General features: G+C 33.2%; 1 protein-coding gene across 5 annotated transcripts in view; it reads right to left on the reverse strand.

Annotated features, from left to right (window-relative positions):
- LOC130447018 (AF4/FMR2 family member lilli) overlaps positions 1–25,700 on the reverse strand; it is a 570,483-nt gene that overhangs the window by 271,309 nt on the left and 273,474 nt on the right. The window contains exon 2 of one of the 5 annotated variants that reach the window (XM_056783615.1): positions 14,923–15,028. The exons of the other annotated variants lie outside the window; for them this stretch is intronic. Within the exon in view, the coding sequence (XP_056639593.1) occupies positions 14,923–14,939 (17 nt within the window). The 5' untranslated portion in view covers positions 14,940–15,028. The remainder of the gene's footprint in view (positions 1–14,922; positions 15,029–25,700) is intronic. 5 annotated transcript variants of the gene reach the window in all.

The raw sequence follows: 25,700 nt of genomic DNA on the forward strand, positions 1-25,700 counted from the left end.
GGGACGGTTGGGAAAACTCCTTCCTTTTTTATTGCCGCATTTCGGTAAATTACATTCGCCGAAATTCTGGCCTCTTTAATTACGTCTTCATTGTGATTTTTATGCAGTTAGATGTTTGTTATGTTTATTTAATGCAATAAGATAAGGTGGTAATTCGAGAAGGCGTTTTATTAGGATCACCTACACTTATATATATTTTTAATAGGCCAACAACAAAGGATTTTTATGTTTTTTTTTCTACTTAGCTAAAAATTGTTTAACATAAGGAATACATTGAATATACGTTTTTAATTTTTCTTGTTGCGGTATAATTATTCTAGAAGTATTCCATTCTATCGGACATTGCTATAATAATGTTTGCTATGAGCTTTTTCGTTTGGATTTGTAAATTTTCGTCAGAACTATTAGTTTACGTACGTAGTAATAGTATGTTGATTTCTCATGTCATCAAAATACCTGAGGATCTCTTTCGTGTTTCTCTCTTTTTAATATTTTTTCTAGAACAATCTGCTGAAATATTCTATCAATTGAGACCGTTCCACGATTCCTTTGAACCATGCATCAACTCATACAGCAGCATTGAAATATTTGACAAATATCACTGTTAATTCTAATTTTAGATCTTTACGACAGTGCAACTCAATTTTGACAAATTATTTTTTTTAATAATTTCAAATTTCATTTATATTTATGTCACTTGTCATTTTGATTATTGCTTTTTCAGTCGCACGAGTTTAATTATTTTAAAAGAGAAAATTTCAGGAAACCACTGTCCTTATTTAATTCTAATATTCGATTGCCACAATCCCACATCCAAAACGTTCATAAACTAGTTGGCAAATATGTATATATATATATATATATATATATATATATATATTTCGTTAATTTCTTATTTCTTAGACCTATTAATATATTAATGCATCTAAATGTTCTTAATTTTAAGTCTCTTCTGTTTTAAAATTCGTTTTTTTTTGATAATATTTAAAAGAAAGATAAATTTTGACGTTTCGACTTTTCTTTAAGTCTTTATCAAAATATGGTATCTTATTGGGAACGTGGCAAGGAAACACCAAAGTGGACTACCTTTAATATATTTTCCGAGCTATCGAATACTTATGTATTCATCGTCTGGGACTGAAATTATGGTCAAATACAAGATATATGTATAAATGTATAACAATAATAAAATTTTTACTTACAATAATTTATCAAGATTTTTGGTGGTTTTGAACTGTATTAATATAATATTTATAAAAAATTTTTTAAATTTATAGGTTTCCAAATTCAATATTTAAATTGACGTTGATAGAAATATAGATTAATTAAAATATTGATTCTGGATACTATGGGAATTTTTATTAATTTTTAATTGGTTAGGTTACGAACAGCGTTGAATTTTTATAAGTTAGACAAGGATTAGTTGTAGTGAATGATGTTCAATATTGATTATTTAATTTATGAATAACATTAAATTTCAATAGGCTAGGTCGTTATGAATGTAGCTGAATATTTATTGGTTAGAATATAAATGACAATAAATTCTATAGGTTAGGTCGTTATAAGTGAAGTTAAAATTTATAAGTATTCGAAAGCTCGGAAAATATATTAAAGTTAGTGCACTTTGATGTTTTATTGCCACGTTCCTAATAAGAAACCGCTCATAATATAGCTCACAAAGAATTCGTTACATATATATATATATATATATATATATATATATATATATATACGTGTTTGTTGTGGGATTGTGACAATTGAATATTAAAGTTAAAGAAATATATGTATGTATATGTATGAATTGTAACGAAGTCTTTGCCAGCTATATTATGAGTGTTATCTTATTGGGAATGTGGCAATGAAACACCAAAGTAGACTAATTTTAATATATTTTCTGAGTTTTCGAATATGTATATATATATATATATATAAACATATTAAATATGGGTTTAATGGTATGCATGCCATCTATTTTTGATGAAATAAGAGATACAACAACTAATAAATTCCTTGTTTAAATTCTGACAATAAGTACAGTGGTCAGTCGAAAAGATCACTCACTAGAATGTTTTAAAAACAATGAAGCTATATCCAATGATAAATATTTGTTTTTATTTATCTATCTCAAAACTTAAGTAGCAACCCCCGTACAAGTATGAAATTAGACAGTGTCAATTATGAATTTTGTTGAAAGGGTTGCTCCAATAACTTTCATTAACTTTTTTCCATGTGTTTAAAAAAAATATTTCACTTTTACAAATTACTTTAACAAAAATAAAGTGAATCCACATAATATAATTTCGAATAATAAATTTTGTATCTATAATGTATATTAGACAGAGTAAATAACGCCAATAAATAAACGAATTATTCTAGAGGGTAAGTTTCGAAATTTATCGTAGTAAATGATCATGGTATTACGATTAATGTTATCGATGTTGGTGTATATTCTATAGACGGGATATATTTGTATCCAATGGAAATTCCGTATAATGAGGTTCGTTATTAAAGGTTGATTAGTCGAATCAGGGTCGATTATAGAATAAATGTTGACAGTTTCTAAATAAATGTTGATGTTATTTTCATTAATTGAAAATGATTACAATTCATGAGAAATTAAAATAATTTATGTATAAACTTTTTCTAATTTTTGAATAACAAAGTTGTTAATAAATTAGTTCAATATTTATATTATTTGATTTATTAATTCATTAGTGCCATCAATTTAACTTTAATTGAAATGTTCGAAAATCTGCACGGTATTGTTTAAAAACAAGTTTTCCATGTCACTCCAATTTTCAACATTGAAAAGGTTCTTTTTTCTTCTTTTAGAATCAGTTTAGTCCTTGTTAATCGGTTGACGGCAAAAGTTGATGTTATTTCTAGAAAACATAGGGAAACGACCATAAAAAGTTTGTGACTATGATTTATGAGTCTTTATCGAGTTTACAGGTGGTTTGAAAATAGTTGTAGTGATTTTAATGATAATTTCAAAAATCACATCACATAAAATCTGAATTTTTATTGATACTATTTCACATTCGTTTAATAATATACAATATTAAGTTTTGTTAAATGAATTGATGTCCCTCAAAAATAAGTCAAACTTTCAATTTAACAGTTTTCATCCAAAAGATCTGCAGGTTTAATTTACAAGGCACATTCAGAAAGTGAATTTCCCGATTTATTCCCTTTTAAAGTGAAAAAACGTCATTATATCTGTAAACTGCGCATGTGTGAGATATTTATGACCTATCAATCACATCCCACACGTTCAGGTTTCGCCTCGTGTTGTTAGCATGGCCCGAAATTTTTAAACATTTATGGAACTGCGTGAATGTTGTTGTTGTTCTCCTCTTTCATGACAATGCTCGTCCACATAATCCTCGGCGCAGCTGTTTTGACGGAATTGGGCTGGGAGTTATTTGATCATTCGCCCTACAACCCTGATTTAGCTTCTGGTGATTTTGAAGTTTTCTTCTTAAAAAACGCCTGTGCTCCGGTAGGCGTTTTGGCAACGAAAAAGAACTGAAGACGTCTGGCAATTCTAAAGCAGAGGAATACAAAAATATGAGGCAGGAAAGCTGTCTTTTGACATTCTGGTGGTGAAAGTAGCTGAAGCATTGTTGTACTTGTCAATAAATATGTGTCTTAAAGTGTGATTCCGTTTTTTAATAGGAAAACGCACTTTTGGATGTGCCTTGTATTTTGTTTATTGTTGTTGTCAATTATTCTTAACATAGTTTACACAGAAAAACATTGTTATTGAAAAGATGAAAGCGTGAATATATTATTATTAGTATTGAAAGAAAGAATCATTATCACTTTGCGTGATGTGATTGGTTGCAATTGCCGCCAGCTTTGTTGGAAAAGTGTGAGTGGCTTCTATCTGCATTTATGTTGCCTTTGAAACCAAGATGTATAAAGGAATTCTCATGTTAATATTCCAGTTTTTGGAAAGCTATTGTTGTTGTTGAAGATTGAGTGCGTTGAGTAATTTCTGTAAAGTATGAGTTCTGGGATCACAGAAAAATAGTTCCCATCAGTTCCCAATTAAGTTTTAAGATGAGAGTGCGACAATGATAGTTCTGAAGACTGTACTGGGTAGGATTCGACCTTAAGTGAAGTGGTTTAATGATTTAGAATAGAGTGTTAGTTTTTTATGGATTTTTTTTGGGTTACAGGGACATAAGGTCGAAGTTCTGAAGACTCTGGCATTGACCTAGGGGGAGAAATCAATTCTAGTCTGATGTAGAGTGCTGCCAGAGTGCCGTTGAATGCCAGTAGTCTCACACCAAAAATTCACTCCTCGCCGTGATTGATTTTATCGTTTTTCTAAATGACACGCCAAGTAACGATGACTTCCCTAGGGAACTACGAACTCTAGGGTTTCATTCGGGTGTGCTGCAGAGTGCTGCCGTCGAATACCAACTGTCTTACTCCAAAAGTTTATCACCTAACCTAACATAAAACCGAGGAATATACTTAAATGTTTGAGAGTTCTAAGAGTCAAGTTAGGTTAAATTGAATAAGTTTTGGCGACACTGGTAGCACTCTACATCACACTAGAATTGATCCTACTCGGCACAGTCTTCAAAACTATCATTCGCGCACCCTCACCATAAAAAGTGATTTTCCAGTTCCCATTCTGATTCCTAAAAAATGAGCTCTTATAGAGCAGCACACTACTTGAAAAATACAGAGTAATTTTCTCAAGTCAAACCGTTACAGCACAGCGATTAGAATTATTTTTCTAGGACCCCGGAGAAATCAGTTAATATTATGGTATGGGGCTTAAAAAAGGAACTCATTTATTCAAAACCATAGATGGTAGCATAAAGATTTGCTGTAAAAATGTTCGTTAGAGGAGAGTTTTGAATTCAGTATACTAGCATTGAACATAGACCATCTAATGATTTCGATTATCTCATTGATAGGAATCATCGCTGGCAATTGTAAATTATTTTTTTTTCCTTTAGCATTTAATAGCATCAGTAATTGCGTCACATTCCTTTGTTGTGGACAATTTTTCTAAAAGTCTAAAGTGATAACTTGTTTTATCCATCAATATTCTCAGGAAGAAGATCTACAATTTGTTGAAACCACTCATTAAAAACATCAGCATTCATATCCTTATGGTAATCACGGAAACGAGTAGATTCAAAAGTCAATGAACCACCTTTAACAAAACTGTTTAAAATGCCTATGTGTACTATTATGAGTCTGCGCCCATTTTATGTTGGTGGACTTAATAAATAGATAAAATGTTTTTCCTCCTTCCATTTTATCATTTAATAGCATCGTTAAGTGCAATTTTTCAATAAAAAGTTCCTTATCTCTATGAATGAAGATTTCATTGTAAACTGGTTATGAGACTCTGGTCTCATAAGCAGTTTACTGAATAGTATCCAAAATGCAGCGTCATCAGTTAACTGTGATTTACCAATAAGATTTTAGATGCTGTTGTTAAGAGATGTTTTAAAGATCTGTAAAGCTATTTATAAAACTTCTAAATTAATAATCAAGGTAAGACTTTCTATGAGTCCAATGTTCTTCATAGATGATTCGTGAAAGAACATGTTCGATTGTTTTTGCGAAAGGTGTATCGTATTTGTCGCTGTTCTCCCAACTTTAATATTGTAGAGGTTGGTGACGTACATTACATCTTCGTAATTCATTATTCACATTAATGAATATTTAATGATCAGTTGAAAATTTCAACATTGTGTAACCGCATAATATTTAGTTAATTTAATGATTAACAATAAAGTGTACATGCATTTCAAGCATCAAAATATTTTATATAATCCAGCCTATTTTAATATTATTTCGATAAGCAGTATCGTTTATCAACCTAAATTATCAAGTCATATTTTTCCTTTTTAAACGAGATAACCTTTGTGATTACAGATTACACTTGAATTTATGTCTATATTATATAGATTCAATGGTATCATTATCGTTAACAGTATTTAGATAAAAAGCCAGAAATACATTTTACAAATTAAAAAGTCTCTCAATAATGCAAGTAATTTTGTGTTATGAATTCATCTTAATTAGTAAGCGATACAATGTATTGCAACTGAAATGAAATGTAATTATCATCATCAAATTAAGTCGACGTCAAGACACATCAGCTGTTTCGAGAGATGTACCATAACATACTTGAAATCATGGAAAAAGTTGTCCGAAGGTTACAAAGAACTGAACAATTCGATTTACAGAAATAGAAGCTAATCCATCATGTATCTAGAACCAGCTAAACACTGAAAAGATTAAAGAGAAACCGTAGGGTGCTGATCCTCAGAAAAATAAGCTGCATCCTCAGTAATGAGAGCTTCAGCAACTATATCTACATTTTAAGACCGTTTTCAGTAGCAATAAGTTCTTTAGATGCTGCAAAAAAAACCATGACAAAGAAGACAAAAAGAATCGAGTGCATGGATACTTTCGGATAGTTTCAAGAAACACAATAATGAAAATTGTCGTTCCTATAAAATGTGATGAGAACGAGGTTGAAGAAGAAGTCCTTTCTGAAACGTATCATTTTGTGAGAGGGAAGTAACGCATTATGTAGAGGATTTGAGGTAAAATAAAGGAATTGCTTCGAAATGTTCGGTTACTAATTTGCTGAAATATTTGGAAGTAATATAATTTCTTGAACACAACTAGTCACTACACACAACAACACTTATTACATTGAGTAACTTGAAAGATCATCATATATACATACATTACAAATCTACCAAAAAAAGTCGCAAGGAATAATAGAGACAGACAACGATCTGGTGGGGGCAAACAGAATAGCTTTAGCCCAATTCTCCTTAAATGCCACAGGAGTATGTTACTCTCTATGTTTGTGTTGGTATTAGAATACGAAATTATTATTTTTTGCAAGTACAAAACCAGCTAAAGGCTTGCCAGACCAAGACCAAGACCGAGATCGGCCTGCAAGACTCTTTCAGTCTTGCTTTTTTTTCATTTATTCAAAAATGTTCCAAATTTATTCTTATAAAATGTGTATTTTTACCTCAAAATATCACATAATAATAAATTAAGTGCTAAACCAAGAATCTTGTTATAAACCCTTTTAAAATGGAGGGTTGCCGGTTAATTTCTGGGGGATAGTTAAGAGTTAATTTTATTATTTAATCACCATACATTTGGGCAACAGAAATATAATAATATGTCATATATACATTTCGTTCTTAGATTTTGATATATTTAAAACTGATTTTATAAGATGGTTTTGTGTACTTATACTCTTCAGTATCTCCAGACCAGGACCAAGACCAAGACCAAGACCAAGACCAAGATCAAGATCAAGACCAAGACCAAGACCAAGACCACGACCAAGACTAAGACTAAGACTAAGACTAAGACTAAGACTAAGACCAAGACCAAGACCAAAACCAAAACCAAAACCAAAACCAAAACCAAAACCAAAACCAAAACCAAAACCGGACCAAGACTAAGCCGGTCTTGGTCTTGCATTTGCTCATCAATAATAGAAATTCGACTCTATACATCATGGAAAAATATCATTTGGAGGTTCAAAGGAATCAAAAGTTTCGGACATAATAGACGTGTTTTTACGTTGTTCGAAAGAAAAGTTTAGGACTATGCACTATTAACCTTAGAGGTGGGGTAATTTTATAAGGTCTATTTATATAAATAATGAAGCATTCTTATTCTAAAGGCGTATTGTTTGAGTAGACAGTTAATATATATTTTTCGAATTATACCTCGTATGAAATAACATTTATATGAATATAATGAAATATAATTTTATTTATAGGGTGTATATTTATATTTTCATCTAATTATAACTTCCAAATAGCTGAAGATAAAGAATAATTCCAATATGAAAACTCATTTCAAAAGATTTATTTTTCTCTTTAAACTTCTCCCTTTATCTGTGCCAATACCAGTTCAATCGGCTTTACGTCGCAATGATATGGTGGAGATCTAACCACCGCCATTCCACGATTTTCTACAATTTCATATTTTTTCTCTCTTTATGAAGGGAAGAAAAAGAATACAGTTCTTTTGTCACAGAACCAGGATGGAACTTAATATTCTTTAAATTTAGCCAATCTTTTTTTAACCACTTGGATGTGGCCAATTTTCCTAAAAGTCTAAAGTGATAACTTGTATTATCCATTTATATTATATAGTTCTGAGGAAGAAGATCTACAATTTGTTCAAACCACTCTTTAGAAACATCAGCATTCATATCCTCATGTTAATCACGGGAACGAATAGATTCAAAAGTCAATGAACCACCTTTAACATAACCGTTTGAAATGCCGATGTGTACTATTATTAGTCTGCTCCTATTTCTTGTTGGTGGATTTTAACAAGTAGATAAATTATTTGAGAAGACTCTGGAATGATTTTTCCAGCGACAACCTATTTCTTTGATTGATGACAGTCCTCATCATCTCGAACCGTGACAAGAACTTTGTTTACTATCGGAAATTCTTTTCTGATGGAGAACGCATCTACTTTCCTTCGAAATATTTCTTTAAAATGATGCTCTATTTGAAATTTTGGTTTACCTGCTATTTGAAACACTTGTACATACATGTTTGTCTGTAAATTATTTCAAACAATTAAATAGTAATGTTTTTTCATTAACTGTTATATGACATAATTTTTAGGCGTTTACGCGGCCCAAATTCTTCATAATCACATAAGAGTTGGGATTCCTTACAATATGGAAAAATCTAAAACTTCTTTCTATTGTTCTATACAGCTTATGGTTATAAAATACCAATAAAAGTTCGAAATTTTGGGAAATATTTAGATTATTCTTTAATACTATTAGAATCAACATATTATGTTTTGGAATAATATATTTTATTACACGTACATAAAAATAGACTATATTTTAGAAATGTTTTTCGTTTCACCTTAATGAACAACAAAAATCTATGAAAAATTATGCAAAGGTCATCTAAACAATTTAAACTTATTTGGTATAAGCTAGATACGAAGATTTAAAATCGATATCCAGTTAACAGTTCCTAACGTTTTTAATTATTACAAAGCGAACAAGTTAACTACAATAGGTCTGTGCTGACAAGGATGATGAAGCTAAAATTCATGTTAATCTTTGTTTAACCTTAAAATTTATATCACCATAAATAAATTTAGACGGCTTTCTTATGTTTTAATTAATTCTGTCTCGTTTGTGAATATACAGGCCAGCATAGAATTGTAGAGTAATATTTTCTGGGATGAACTAAACTGTCAGACAGGTTGCCAAGAATAGGACAATATCGATGAGAACTTGGTATTTAATTAATTACAAATTATACATTCATTAATTCATAGGATCGAATTTACGTCAGCAATGATCATTATCCTATTTTTCCAGTATTTAGTCACTACCGTCACATGGGGTGAAATCGATAACCAGGTGTGAGATTCATCAGCAAATTACTTCAGAAATTTGAATTTAGCGCCAAAAGTAAGTATTGTTTCTAACCTTAAAAAAGCAGACAGGAGAGCGAACCGGCACGCTACGATGATTTTCAATTTTTCAACTTGTACGATAGGTTATTTATGGTTTTTATTATCTTATTTATGATATATTTGAAGCAGATGGGTCAGATTAATCAGGTCTATGGAACCAGACTAATCATCATTACAGTGTTCAGTTTCACCCCTTTACTAAAAGAATAGGCGTAAAATATAGGAGAAAACTTGGTTCTCGCCCTTATAGAGACTACTCACAAAATCAAAGGACCGACTATTTTCACTGAAAACGAGGGAAAAGCTTTTGCTGAAGCAGCTGATCCATTTGAGGAATTGAGGTTTTCTTCGAATTTCACTGACTTGGATAGTCAAGGAACTGAAATTACGAGGTACAGATTTGGGCCGAAGTTTGATAGAAAGACACTAAAGGGATATACGAGTACGTCAAACAAATACTGTTTCGTCGAGGTACGAAATATCTAGAACGCATTTGTAATTTCAATAAAACAGCAATTTCGATAATTATGTGCGGTTCTGCATCAGGAAACGTTCTTCCTCCATAAGTAATTTATAAAGCATTTGCAAGAGTGGACAGACATAGTGCCAAAGGGCGAACCATGTTACAATGAAAGGGGCTGCGGCTCTGGATACCAATATAGCCGTACATATATAGATAGATTAACATACAAATTTTTTCGGATTGGTTTGAATTTGCTTTTTTACACCACGCCAAAGGTTTACTAGGTCGCAGAGTTTTCATTGGTGATAATCCTCCATCACATTTCACAGAAAGTGTTCTAAGACAATGTACAGGAAATGACATAGCCTCAGCCAAAAAATCTCTCTCCACCCACATCACACATACCTTGGATGTTGGATTTTCCATCCTTTCAAGATAGCCCGGAGATCGGTTTTGATCAACTGGAAGAAATCGCATCTTTAACAAACAACTGGAGATAAAAATTAACCCAGAGGATAAGAAACGTAATAAGAAATAGATATAGTAGAATAGCTAAGGTATCTCTCTGGGCATTTGTTGAATATGGTCTAAAATACAAGTGAACAATCTCACCCCAATCACAGTATGGGTTTGTTCCATTCTATTATTCTACTCTCCGGTCCTAAAAATCACATCTTCTGGCAAATTGAAATAATGGATATTTTCTACGTAATAGCAAAAAAAATATTTGTCAATCAATTCAACCCCAAATGACGGTACTTTCATTCTTAATAATTATAACTCGAAATGATGTAGGAATTTCGGGAACCGTTGGTGATATTGATACTCTCCACGCTATTTATTACCACTAAAGCAGCACTCACCAATTACATTGTTAATTGTGTTTCGATAATCAAGTTATCGTCTTCGGATATCGAGGGTGCAACATGTAACTTCGGTGTCCGAAGGCGATAACTTGGTTATCGAATTGCCCTCAGACAGTACAATTGTCCTTTTTGGTCTATTACTGGTAAGAGGTTCGTTAGTAATAATTTGTAATGTTATAACTAGTCATTAAAAATCTATGACACATTTTAATTTATAAAATTTTTATCTTCACTTCTATCAGTTTACTTTAAAGAAGTAAAATATAGTAAAGTTAATGATTGCGATAAATCGCTTTTGTGAATTGTTCTTTTCCTTTTATAGAGAGTGGGCAATAAAAAACATTTAGATACAGGTATATGTAAAGTGTTTATCTCGTATTTAACCAAATCCTTTATTTTTAACTACAGAATACACCATGTCTAGCAATGTTGCACATGAAGGCATTTGAAAGGAGTAATCTCATACAATAATTGCCAAAACATTTTTTCAGTATTAAAACATTTTTGCAAAAAATAACACTTTCTTAAAATTTAATGAATACTGTCAAATATCGGGATCAATAGCTTAATTCATATGCCAAATAGTGGGTTCGAAAAATCATTAATAGGGAAGTGATATTGAGCAAGGAAATGATTAAGGAATGAAAATAATAAATAGTTATCAAAGAGTCTCTATGGAATAGAAAAATAGGAGATTAAATGATGCGAGGAATTGCAATTAAACTTTAAAATACTCAGCTAACACTAATATAACCAGATAAATAATAATATCAATCACCGATACTAAAAATGAAATGAACAACTTGAATGAAGATCGAGGAAATATCTTGAAGATGCTGAAAATTATGAATTCACTCCAAAATAGTGAATATGAATTAATACCAACAATATCATAGTCACCAAGAGAAGAACTGAAAAAATATCAGTTTAATTCAAAAGCGACGTTTCTAATTACAATCAATAATGCAAGAGAACATGTATTCCATCGAAATTGTGCAGAAGTGAATATGATGAAGAAGAAATTGAAAAAGAATCTCAAAGTGGAAAACTCCGATTGACAATTTTTTCATAATAAAAACAATGTTTCATCTCTTACAAATATAAAAAATTGCACAACAAAAGCGTATACAATATAATAAGTCGAATAATGGAAAGAAAAAATACAAGAAACGGATAATGAATAATGGGAGTCGTTTAAATAAGCGTTTAATTCGACAAAGAAAGATGATATTCCCTATATATTTCAATATCGAGCAAAAAAGCTCTAATCTCCATAAAAAATCTGATTTGCTCTTAATTCTAAACGACTAGCAAATCACCTTCTATAGAATATGTACTGCAGAAACCATCAACATTTACCGTTTTCCATTGCCAAAATATAAGTAATGGAACCTTCATGACCTAAATATTCTTCAGTATGGTGAGCTGCAATTTCGTTTCCAGCGTTTCCAGTGTGCGATGGAAACCAGATGAGAGAGACTATTAAGAGCAATAAGAGTTTGGTAGATACCGTGAATGTTTTGGACTATTAGGTCTGTGAATATGGTTTTAATTGACTGCATGGATTAAAGAGAGTCAGTACATATGGCGATGTGTTTATGGGAGGAAAGATAAATTTGAAAGCTTGAAGGATACTGTAATCCTTACACTTCGAAGGTAACAGGAAAGAACTTATGAATTCGTGGTTTTTAGTGATTGTGCAATCGACACCAGATTCAGCTTTGGAGGCATCCGTATAAAGAATTAGGTCGCAGGATTTTTATACAGAATTTCTAGGAATGCTTTCTCTACAAGGACGCTAAGGAATTCATGTTTATTGTGAACGGTAGGTGAGGTGTGAGTGTCTACTAAAGGAATACTTTCGGTCCAAAGGGGAGAAGAAGACAAAGGAAGTGAGCAGGTCAAAGAAAGGTTGGTATTTTGGAGTAGAGGTGCGAACAATTTACAATTGTTCGTGAGTTAGTAGTTAAGGATGTGGTGGTAAGTAGGGAATGAATTAGAAAAATAGAAAGATACTTTAGCAGAATTTGACAGGATAAGAGATTGTCGTCTTAAGGATAGTGGTGGCTCATTAGCTTTAGCATTGACACTAGCGGCGGGGCTTGCGCGAAAGGTACCAAGGCAAAGGCGAAGAGTGGTGTTGTGTCCAGAGTTCAATAAGTCAGTTTTAGACTTGGAAGCAGACATATAGATAAACCAACTTTAATCAAGCTTTGAGCGTATGAGAGTTCTGTAAACTCTTAGCAGTATAGTTTTTTCCGAGCCCCATTGAATGTGGTTGCAAATGTCTTTTACATCGTGAATATGGTGATTCCAGTTGAATCGAAAATCGAAAGTCATACCAAGAATTTTGCACTGTTTAACAATAGGTAAAAGGGAGTTATCAAGGAAAATTTGAGGTAATAGATGTTCTGCGAGAGAATTTTATCAGGGGGATCTCTCTTGTAGATTTATTGCGTTTTGGAGCAGTAAACATTAATATTAAATGGGTTAGTGATATAATATAACAAAAACTACAAGACATGTTATCAATCAAATGAAACCAAATAAACTGTAAAGCTAATAGCCAATAACAAATTATAATTATAATTCGAGTTGAGAATAAATATATGGAAATTGTAAAAAAGTGGAAACAGTAAAGAGGAATGAATTCAGCTTCGAATAAGGAGATTTAGAGAATGGAGATCTAACAAAAAAAGATTGCCTCAAAGACCAAAAAGGAGATGGGAAGATTACGGTGTACAGGATATAACACGGCTGGAACGGACAGTGCCAGGACAAAAAGAAATATAGGAAAATTGTCGAGACTGCAAAAGCCTGATGCTCTGATTTTCTACTATGTATGTGGTGTGATCTATGACTTCTTGGTCTAACATATAAAAAAATGAAAAAAACTGTTATTTTTCAATCTATTCTATCTTTATTTTCATACACTTTTGAGAACGTCTGACTAAGTTCGTCACCTCTCAACTCGGCCTTAGCTCGGCTTTGAAAAGCAAAGCAGTATGGACTGGACTATTGTTATGTAAGCGCTCGTACCTATCAATTTTTTTGGTGCTTTTCGTGACCTTTGCACTCCATGGAAAATCTTTTGGTTGTGGGATCACAGTAAAAGAGATAGTTTTATCGCTCGTCACAATTTATAAGATTACATGGTCGTTGCAGTTCTTTTTCAATGAATTGGAACGAAACAACAAGTTGAAACTTTGAGTAAAGCTCGTTGAGACTGACGCGTGCACAAGATTCTTCCAAACGCACTTCATTAACTGTATAAAGTCAAGAAATCTTTGAACGCACTACATATTTGTACCTATCGCTCAGATAGTATTTTAATCCTTTTATGGTAAAGTTTTGTGATTTGAAAAACTCCATTAAGGCGTGTTGTAAGAAACGAAATAAATAATAATCGGATATGATAATATTTGGAAAATATTCGCTATTCAATTAGTAGGAGAGCTTCCCATCTCAACAGATGTGGTTTTTCCGTCGTGATTCGTGCAGTATGCATTTTTATTACAAAGCTCCGTCTAATCACTCCAATTTAACCCTATACACTTTATTTGTAATGTTTCGGTTTGGTCGTGAGAGTTCATGATAATTAATTGCTTTAAAAGTCCACACACACAATATCATCTTGTTCTCATTCAAGTCATGCTCTGGCGTGGGTTGCGACGTTTCTTTTTTTGTCCAACAATTGTGGCCGTCTCTTAATATTAACATAAAGCACTAATTTTTTGTCGAGAGAGAAAAAAAACTACAGATTGTGACTCTTTCAAGTGACTGAAATCGATTACTGGTAATTTTTTATAAACAATTTTGCATTGTTTGAGGATTTCTAACCAATATAAACGAACAATAAAAAACGCATTAATTATTACTAGACATATTATTACTTTTAGGTAATCGATATTAGGGGATAAGGAACAGTAAGTTTACTATCATTACGAAAGGGAATAATATCAAATATTTCTGGAAATTTCGAGCCCCATCTCACTCCTCCCCTTTCCCATACATTTCTATTTACCCTATAATTCAAGAAAGAGTGTATGGCTCTTGTTCTTAGGTACGGGCGCCCTCGATTCTAAGGTAACATTTCAATTAATTCATATTTACCTGTTTCCGCGGTTCATCGGGTCAAAGATCTCTTCGACTGGTCACATCTTCTCTATGCTGGGCTCTTAATCCTACTTATTTTTTACGCCCAGCTTAACAGACTTACCTGTGAAAGAAGAATACATTATTTTTCAACATTTGACACGTGCATTAATGAAACAAACGGAATATTTCAGTATCTCTTTTAATACATTAAATGAGTGAATAAATAAGTTTAACATTCGATTTAGATCGATTCCATTGTAATAAAATAAATGCAATTTATCGAGACTAGCTATTGTAATAGAGAGCACTTTTAATATATTAAGGCGCGTTCTCACGTACCGAATAAACTTTAATTCCAATCGAATTGATGAACCAGTTTCAATACGATTTATGTGGTGAAAATAATAGTTGAGAAAAATTAGTTTATTGTTTAAATTGTTACGAAATCGTCCACGACATTGACCATGAAGCCGGTCCTATTGAGTTATGATGGATATTGTTTTTTTACATGTTTTTATCACAGCGGCGATTCGTTTATATTGTTTTTAAGAACGAATTTCAAGGAAGACCTTCTTATTTATGTTTTTGTTTGTTAACATTCTACAATTATTCGAGAAATTCCTTTCTGGTATAAATGTGTACTTGTTTAGCAGTGTCAGTTGGTCAGTACATATATAATTGAATATCATAGTGAACAGTAAAAGTAGTAGAAAGTAACCGATGAATTTAAATTATACAAGTTAGTTAAGTTTAGTGTAAGTGTTTAAATAAATTGAATAAGTAAGAGACAGTGTGTATAAATTCATCCCACCGTTGGAAATAGTTTAAATAAATAATAAAGGTGTGGGGTATTATAGATAAATAGTGACATAAACATGACTAAGAGAGTAATTAACCTGAAAGTAGTGGAACTGAAAGCAGACCTGGAGAATCGCGAGTTGGAAACGTCCGGTAAGAAGACTGAATTAGTAGAAAGACTCAAAGTGGCACTGGTAAGTGAAGGCTTTGAACTAGAAACTTATCTATTCAAAAACGAGTCTTCCTCTTTGATCTCGGCAATTTCTACAAAAAAGGATAAGAATATTTCGTCAATTAAGAATGATAATTCGACTAATATCGACGAAAAAATTTTAACTATGAAGAACTATATTTCTGCGGATATGTTTCCATTGAAAAATGACATTGTATCTGAGGTGGAAGATAAACTTTCATACCAATCGGATATGGAGAATAAAATGGACAAGAAAATCAAGGAAGTAGAGAAATAGAGTGAAAATTCAAGAGCAGTAGACATATTCCAGCAAAAAAAAATGAAATCGAACATATAAAATCATTCACGAGCAAAACTCAATAAAGGAGACATCGGCAGTTTTACCCCAAAGTTTGACGGTGAAGCGTCTTGTACATATTACGAGCAGCTGCTAGAGTGAATAATTGCTCCGATAAAAGAATAGCAGTGAACTTATGTATATGTACTCTAGACGTTGGTAGTTCGCCAAATTTATAAAACGTATGGTTAATAAAAAGCCAAAAAAGAATTGTGGCAAGCCGGGGCAAGTACGCAGTTTATGTGAGCGTGCCGGAACTTCCGCAAACAACAAATCATCTACAGTCAAAGGGAAAACTAGAACGGGTTGCTTACACGGAGGTAGCACCGAACCAGGATCGTAACGTTGCCTCCTACTACTGAAAAGCCGTCACCTTGTCTAGAAGTCCGTACTCAGCAGATTGTTTCCACCGGAATCTAACGTGGCTGTAGTTTCAAGAACTACAGTGGTCAACGAAGAATCGTCACCTACAAGAATCAGGAGAATGATCATCGGCACTAGAGGCATATTGGGCTCATTGGTACTCCCGTTTTCTGGAAGGGGGCCTTTTAAAAAAGATCCTTGAGAACGATAATGGTTTCGAAAAAAGAAGACAGCTCGGGAGGTCATTTGGGAGAATGTAAAGCCCTTCAGCACATTCTTGAGGCGTTTTTTAGGATCACAATACATTATAAACATTACAATATCAAGTATCAATAATACGCAATTTCTATCGCAATAAAATAGATTGCAGTTTTCCGTACATTTTCCTATTTTTTCTTTCTGGTGATCCATAATTGAGATTTAAAAACATCAAAATGATACTTTCAGAGCAACTATTGTTAATTTTTAAATGAAAAAACGCATATGAAATCAACAGATAATATTTTTAACCAAGCGAGGTGAGACTGTGAGATATAGATGGTTCAATAAACGATAAGTTTGGTCTCATCAAACTCTTGTTGATCTGTTATTTAGTTGATTAATTACATTAGAATCATTTTGAATCAACTTTTGTTTATCAACAAAAATCGAGCCAGAAAAACGCGCTTTTAGTGACATAACAACCGGAACTTGAATAAGACTACCTGGTTGAGATTATTGATCAATTAGTTTGTTTCCTTGTTAATTTTTTAGCAATAATAGTGAGAGCGTTGTTCTTATAACCGCAAATTTTTTCAATCATATTAATCTAGTTTGGTCTGAATCAATTGTGTCCCGTCCAAGAGGCAAGTAGATTTCTAAACAATAGCATGAACCTGTATTAATGATACACTGTTATTAACTTTCAAAAATATTGAACACTTTGAAATACGCTATAAAATCAACTCGAATATTTAATAATGTGGACAGTTACATACCAATTTCGCTGCCAAGCAACCTGATCGAAATAATAGATGAGGTAGGTAATACAATAAAAATAGTAAAGATAAACAATAAGTACATCAGATAATTACGAGGACGGTTCAAATATGAATGAGACAAACATTCTGACACATTTGTAGGTAATTCTCCTCAATAGTTACACATTTTTGCCACCTCTCCCAAAGCTTTTTGTAACCGGTACGAAAAATTCCTTGGGCAACTCGGACAGCCATGTGCACACAATTCAATTCAATTTTTTACCCCGAGGGCTTCTTTGAAGTGACCAAACTTGTGATAGTCGTAGGGTGATAGGTTCGGACTGTTGGAGGGTTGTTCTAGTATCCCCCATCCCAGTTCTGAAATTGTATGGAGCGGGAGGAGGCGCGCGTTATGAGCGCGGATCTGGTTGTCTTCGCTTTGACTGGTGTCTCTTCCTCCACTATTTAGATGACACCTTGCTCTCCGGAGTGTAATAGTGTACCCATGATTCGTCTGTAGTGAAAATCCACGTTAAAAACCTGTCCTCCTTCGCCTTCCAACCGCAAGAGTTTTTGCTCGAAGTTCAACAGTTTGGGAACCCGTCGCGCTCTTATTTTGCGATATTGAAGGTGTTGATGGATATACCAATACTATTTCAGCCGAAAATTTTCGAACATCCATCCTACAGTTGATCTATATGAGGAATATCTGGTGTGATGCTGGTTCGCGGACGACGATATCGCTTTGGTCCATTTAAATACAGTAGACCTAATCAGACACTCACTACGCAATGCTTGGTCTTGATCTTGCGTGAATCTCAATACTAGGTCTTGATTTTGCATTAATCTTGCACTGCTCGAATTTTGGTCTTGCGGACTTAAAGCTGGTATTTGTTTTGATCTTGCTTTTCCTGCAAGACTAAGAATAGTCTCGCTCATCACTGACCAAGATATAGGAATTGCTTTTAAACGTAAAAGGAAATGAAAAATTAGACCCAAATATAGAACAAATCTAACATGTATGCCGCTACCAGCAACATTATTAAGGGGATCTATAACTTTTTCCTTAATCTGCGATGAAGGCTCTGCAAATTCGGACTCTGCCAGACCCTGCCAGAAGTTCAAATGGCTCCAAGCTCGAAGAGTACGTCGACAATTTCAAACTTCTAATTCCACTCTGGTCAAGGATCTAAAACGGCTCTACCGAGTGTTTTGTAGCATTCCAAAATCAGAATTGATTGGGATGGGTCTTAGGGAATGTTGACACGGCCTGCATAGTTACAGCTACATACAAATTTTCAAAACTAGCAAGTGGTCTAAAATAGATAATGACTTAGTTGTCGACAAAACAAACTTGATTCAGAAAGTGACTTAATCGTTACAGCGCAGACGTATACGAGCTTGTCTCACTTATTATACATTGAACTTTGTAAGTGTGTGCCTGCAATTAAATCTTAAGCATTGGAAATGGGGGCGGATTAATGAATCATTGCAAATTGCCACACTAGAATCGTAGCGTAAATAAACAGTATGAGATAAAAGTAGTGTTACTTCTCGAGCCATGGTCTTAGGGTCACTAGCGATATAGTATTATTAGCTATGTGGATAGGAGATATTTATGAGGAATCAATACCAAAATGTCTATTAGTAACAACATTCTAGTTTCTCAATGTGATATTAATTTCACTGAATACCCACCTATTTATTAAACTCTATTGTGAGGTCGTCAATATTTCAAATATGACAAATTGTACAAAAAACTAACTGAGGTATACGAATACCACGAAGAACATTATTACTGCATCTTGTTCGATTTTCATCCAAAGCCTCAAAACGAATCATTTATATAAACCCGAAGCCCCGTATTGAGACTGAACTTTCAACTCGCCCTATTTTCAGAATTCTTTATACATCGATGGCAACAGACGTTTTTCAGGACCGGCGGGAGGAGTACCAGAATCGGATTTATTTAGGATTTATCATAATTTTTTAGTAAAGGCGGTGTTCAGGATTCACATATAAATCAAAGTTTATAAAATTATTAACATCCATGTGAGCGATTTTTAGAGCTTTGTCGCAAGTACCAAGAAAGTGTAATCCCATAAATTGTAACGGGTGATGAAACTATGGTTTTTTACTATAATCCAACATCCAAAAGAGACTACATAGAGCGGCATCTGTGACAAAAAAGCCAAGGTTCCGAAAAGCACCAAAAAAAGGGATGACTACGATATTTTGGGACTGCGAAGGAATCTTTTGATTTAAAGAATCAAATATAGTTCTTTATAATAATAATTATTATTAAAATTATTTTATTCACAGAACTATGTCTACCTGGTTGAAATAAGTTTCTAAAAACAAAACCATTCTATTAGTGTTATTGCTACTCTATCCACGGGTTTGCCAGCCACTCGCTGGCATCCGAAGAGTAGACGAAAAGGGTTTCCAAATCATTCACAACAACTTGGTTTTCATCAAACTAATCTGTATCTGCAGACAAGCTCATTTGCTCATTTCTTGGGCAGTCTTGCCATGTACGAAACGACTGTGCATTTACACACTGTTGTGGGAAGTGAAATAGATCCCACAGGTTCCACATAATCTGTTCCTTCGTCAGATTGTACTATTGGGCGTGAGAAATCGAAAAGCGTCTGCGTAAACCCTCCTAGAGGAGGCGACAGGTCAACAGGCAATCTTACAAGAAGTGGAAAAAAGCATGATTCTTTGGGTGGCTGCGTTTCAAATGCACTTATGTTACTGACAAAGAAAACAAAATAAAAATGACGTACAATACAGTTGAGGGATTCCCCATGACACATAAACTAAAAGGGTTGCCAACACGGGAGAACAAAAGCTGCGTCAAAAAATTATCTAAAAAAGGGGCGATATGATCATCCGAGGAGTGCACTTGCTTCATGACAATGCTCGAGTCTTATTTTCCAAGACTATTGTACATGAATGTGGCTTCACAGAGATTGAACACACACTATATAACACCGAAATGGACCCGTCCGACTATTTTTTGTTCGCAAATCTGAAGGCCGAGTTAAGTGATAACTTTAACAGCGATGAGGAAATTAAACAGGCGGCATACGAGCCCTTTGACTGTAAAGATGGCTTCATATTTTTATAGTGGCATAGAAGCTTTACTCAGATTTTCTGAAAAGTGCATGTAAATATTGAATGTACCCACAGTTGTTTCATTCATGACCTATGTTAGATTAAGAACTCATAGAACGCACTACGTATTTAAGATTTTTTATCCTTGCCGCAGAATTATTCTTGTATTTTCATCTTTTCGCAAATATGGACGGCTTTGATCAGTTTCTTTAGCTTCATAAGCATTATTATTTTATCAACAACGTCAAGGTGACAATATATTTTCCAAAAGTTGTAAAAATTAAAATTCTTGATTTGTAAAACAGCCAAATAGATGTCAGTAAGTGTCTGTCGCTGTGCCAGAAAAATCGAAAAAGATATTTGAAACAACGTATCAATACCTCAAGAAATGGTATTTAACAAAGACTGTTAATGCAGTTTCAGAAACCTTGTTTTGGCGTACTTTTCGTAAAGGAAAACTTAGATATTTCCGAGCATAAATGTAACAAATGTTCATAATTTTAATAATTGTACTGTTAACTAAGAGGATACAAAATGGGAAATAAAGAAGTCAAAATCCTGTGCTATGCAGACGATGCGGTACTGTTGGCGGAGAACGAGGACGATCTGCAAAGGCTACTGTACCAATTTAACAAAACAGCAAAAAAGTTCAATATGATAATATCAGCGGCAAAGACAAAATCAATGATTACTTCCAAGACACCGATCAGATGTAAGCTTGTGGTAGATAACAAAATAATACACCAGGAAATGAAATTTAAATATCTGGGAATCGAAATATCTGAACTCGGGAACGTGGAGACGAAAGTAAGAAACCAAGCTACAAGAGCCTCAAGAGCAGCAGCATACCTAAATGACACAATCTGGCGAAATAAATACATTTGAACTGAAGCAAAAGCCCGCATTTACAAGACCGCAATCAGACCTATATTATCCTATGCAGCAGAGACCCGACCTGAGACCTCTAAAACGAAACGGATATTGGAGACTACAGAAATGAAAATAGTTCGAAGAATAGCGGGAAGAACACTACTGGATAGAGAAAGGAGTGAAAACATAAGACGAACATGCGGGATAGATAATATCAATGACTGGGTACTGGATAGAAAGATAAAATGGAATGAGCACATTGACCGCATGACGGAAGAACGAATTGTGAAAATATCAAGGGACAAATCACCAGCAGGACAAAGAAGCCTTGGAAGACCTAGGAAAAGATGGAGTGACAACCTCCCAGGTGACTGAGCAGAGGCAATGACGTGAAGAAAAACAGGCAATGATGCCTATACACAGCAGGAAGAAGAAGAAGTACTGTTAACATTCATATCATTTAGTGTTTCTCAATTTCTATAGTTAATGTTATTTTGAGGTTGTTGAAGAAATAAAAATGTAGGGCGTTTTTTAAGTTAATAGGATATCCGTTTTTTATTGCATAAATTATTAGCAACCAAGAGTGGTAAGTTGACTTAACGACAACTGTCGTCAACGGCAATAGATATCTTTTTGGTAATTGCTACTTACGTCCTTCAAGGCCATGTCAAAACGCATTAATAATGTAGGGAGAAGAGCTATGATGAGCTAGCTCACTTATTTAATGATATAGCAGTAGTAGTATTCCAAAAGCAACTAAACTCCCAAAACTGCAGTTTTGCTATATGTATATCGTACTATTATAGTTAATTTATAACGTTCACATGAATTGAAACCGATAAATATGAATTATAGTCTTATAGCATTTTTTTCTTTTCACATTTAAACAATAATTTTTAGAACGAGCTTATATTTTGAATATCTCCAATGAAACATACTATTTTTTATAACTTGTTAATTGTTTAGAGCATACATAATATTTATTTCATTTTTGATGTTTACTACATTCACAAGATCCTTTTAACTACTATTTTATCTTAAATAAGACAATAAAAAATATTTGCATTGTGTACCTGTTTTTATATAGAATATTCTAATTGGATGTTTCATTATAAATTACTTAGATCAACAAAACAACAACAACAACATAGCTGCAGCAATTATACCTTTATCTGTTAGGCAACGTTATTTCTTGCTTTTTTTATAATTCTGATATATAGGAATAGGGGAGTGAATTTTATTCCATGTAGAAGTGATAAATTATTTAATTCTCAACTACTTAATAAAAAATATTCATTATGGATCGTGTGAAAACATCTTAGAACATTTGTTCCCAAACTTTTTTATTTCATATACCATTTTCAAAATTTCACAGGTACATTAGTACCAATTTCGAAATTTTGAAAAAAAGTGAAGATTATATCTATCTATGGAAACATGCGTTGGGGCTGAGTTTCAGCTAAGAATTAACAGTATTCGAAAAAAAATTAATTTTAATTGATTGTGCTGTGAGTGGAAATCAAAAAAGGAAAAGTTGGCCAATCGAAAATGTGATTCCATCCAACTTCCCTCTCGAAATGGAAAAAGAAATATAGTATATTTCCTTATGTATGAAAGTATAGAAAATAAATTTAAGAATAAACGCCGAAAACGGGTTGCGAATGAATGACACTGGATTTGAAGTGATGCTTTCTGTCGTTGAAAACCAAAAATGTCATTAAGAAAAAGAGCCTCTGCAATCCAAACTACTTCAGTAAGTAAAGATACACTGGCAAATATTTTGAAAGTTAATAAATATCATGCATACAAACCGCAATTTGTACACACGTTACTACAAAGGGATTACGATATTTGTTATGAATTCTGCGCTCTGATCCAAGGAAAGTTGGATGGAGACCCGTTTTTTTACAAGAACTATAATATTTTCCGACTTTCCGAAAATTTGGTTCCAACAAGACGGTGCTTCCATCATTAAACGTAGGAGTACTCAATGAAAATATGTTTAATGGGAAGCTTATTCACAGGTATTCAGATATTTTTTGGCCTCCTAGATCTGCCGATTTGACTCCCCTTGAGGGAGGAAACAGCAGGTTTATCAGCGAGGATCATTTGATGATGTAGACCATTTGAATAGAATAATTTTCTTTTTGAATTTAATATTTGTAATGAATCTGAGAACACTTAATATATCTGAAATAATTGAAGAAAGTTATAATAAGACATTTTACACGCCATCATTTATTTATTAACGAATTAATTTATTCCATCTAGTTATTCCACACCCCATGTATAATGTCGTTACCAAAATGCTGTAGGAAACGTTACTCATACTGTTATTCGTTACATCAAGTTATAATTCTTCTAAGTATTATGTACTATAAAAATTTGATGGCGTTTAAGAGAATCGGCAACATGTTTTCTAAATACATATGTTTATGAGCATCGTCACGTCGACCTCGCGCACCTCACGTCATCGTCGTCGTCGGCTCCTGCATGTGGCTTCCAGATGTTTCAGGTAATAAATGTCCCTTTTTAAAAAAGCACCTGGTCGTCTTCTAATGCTCTCATGTTAATTCAAGGTTCCTCAGAGTATCATGTGACGTGTACATACCTTTATACTTTTTATTGAATTGTAATAAATGTTATGAATAACCGGAAACCGTGATGTAATAAAGTTTTTATTTCCAACGAGAGAGTAGATTTTTGGACATCGTTGTTAATACTTATAATTTTTATATACCTACTCCTCCGAAATGGCTTGACCTGTTTTACGAAGTTTTATATGCATATTCAGTAGGTCTGAGAATCGGCTACTATCTATACAACCCTAAATTTTCACCCTTCTACAATCAACTCTTATTTTTTATTTGTTAATTGTTTTGGCAACTATCAATTGTTCAGTTATTCCCGCCAGGTGTCACCTCTAATCCAAGAAACATCATGTAGTAGGGATGAGAACGAAGCCAGTCTCCTGTTTCACTCACTATACAGTTTTCGGTCATTTTTTTATTTGTGTATCTATCGTAGCAGTAACTGTTATACGTATTATTTTGATTTTCCTCTCATCGTTAATTTATCATTAATTAGTTAATTTATCAGTAAATAAACACGTGTTTTGAGCTCCGGCCAACATCGGCCATTACCGTACCTGTACATATTGAACTTAACATTTTTAGTTTTAAACCAGAACAGAAACATGTACGTGTTTAATAAATATACGTTTTATTATTGTAAAAATACAATATTAGATATCTGTTTTTCACCAAAAGATATTTTAATTTGATTTATTTATAGTTTATATGTACAGTCAGCAATGTCCGCAAAACGATTACTTTGGGCATTTGCATCAGATTGATTCCTTCAACTAGCATTCCAGTAAGAGTCTGATATTGAATATTAACGTCGTTAAATCTACGTAACTTGGCATTAACTCAGAATCAATCGTTTCATGGGGCACAAGCTTGGCACATTCGTAGTACATACTCCCAAATTCTCTTTCGTGGGCTACTTTTTTGATCTCATTAAGTTTTTTAAAATTCTCTAACTACCGATCAATGGCTAAAAAGTTCTCTCCCAATTTCGTAGCAAAGGGTTGAGATGTTTGTTTCAACAGCCATCTATTTATGAGAATATTTGTATCAAATATTTGATTTAAGCATTCCAGGAGATATTTTCCAAATTAGTTAATTTTTCATCGGACAACCGTCAAAAATTGATTAGAAAAACTTTTATTGTACAAATTAAAATCTATACAGTAATTTGAGATTGAAATTTTCAAAAATGGGCATTGGGTAGAAAGAAAATACAACAATTTACATTTCTGAACAGTACTCATAGTTAGTTTTCAAGTAACAATATTATTATATGCTCAAATAATTACCAAGAATCTATCTATGAATAAAAAAAAAAGTTTTATATCGTTGCGTTATGTCGATTTCCAACTAGGCTTGCGAGAAAATAAATACACTTATTCAACAAATGGCCATTTAAATAATCATCTTCAGATGTCTTTTTAGGAACCGTCTTGTACCTTTGTTTTCAAAGATATTTCCCTTCATTTTCCTTGCTGTAACATTTCATACAGATCGATTTATCGATGTTTTTCTAGTGCGGTATTGTATCCCTAAAAATTTGTCCAGTGAAAAAATTATTA

This window comes from Diorhabda sublineata, chromosome 7 (assembly GCF_026230105.1).
Source record: "Diorhabda sublineata isolate icDioSubl1.1 chromosome 7, icDioSubl1.1, whole genome shotgun sequence".
NCBI classification, from domain to species: domain Eukaryota; kingdom Metazoa; phylum Arthropoda; class Insecta; order Coleoptera; family Chrysomelidae; genus Diorhabda; species Diorhabda sublineata.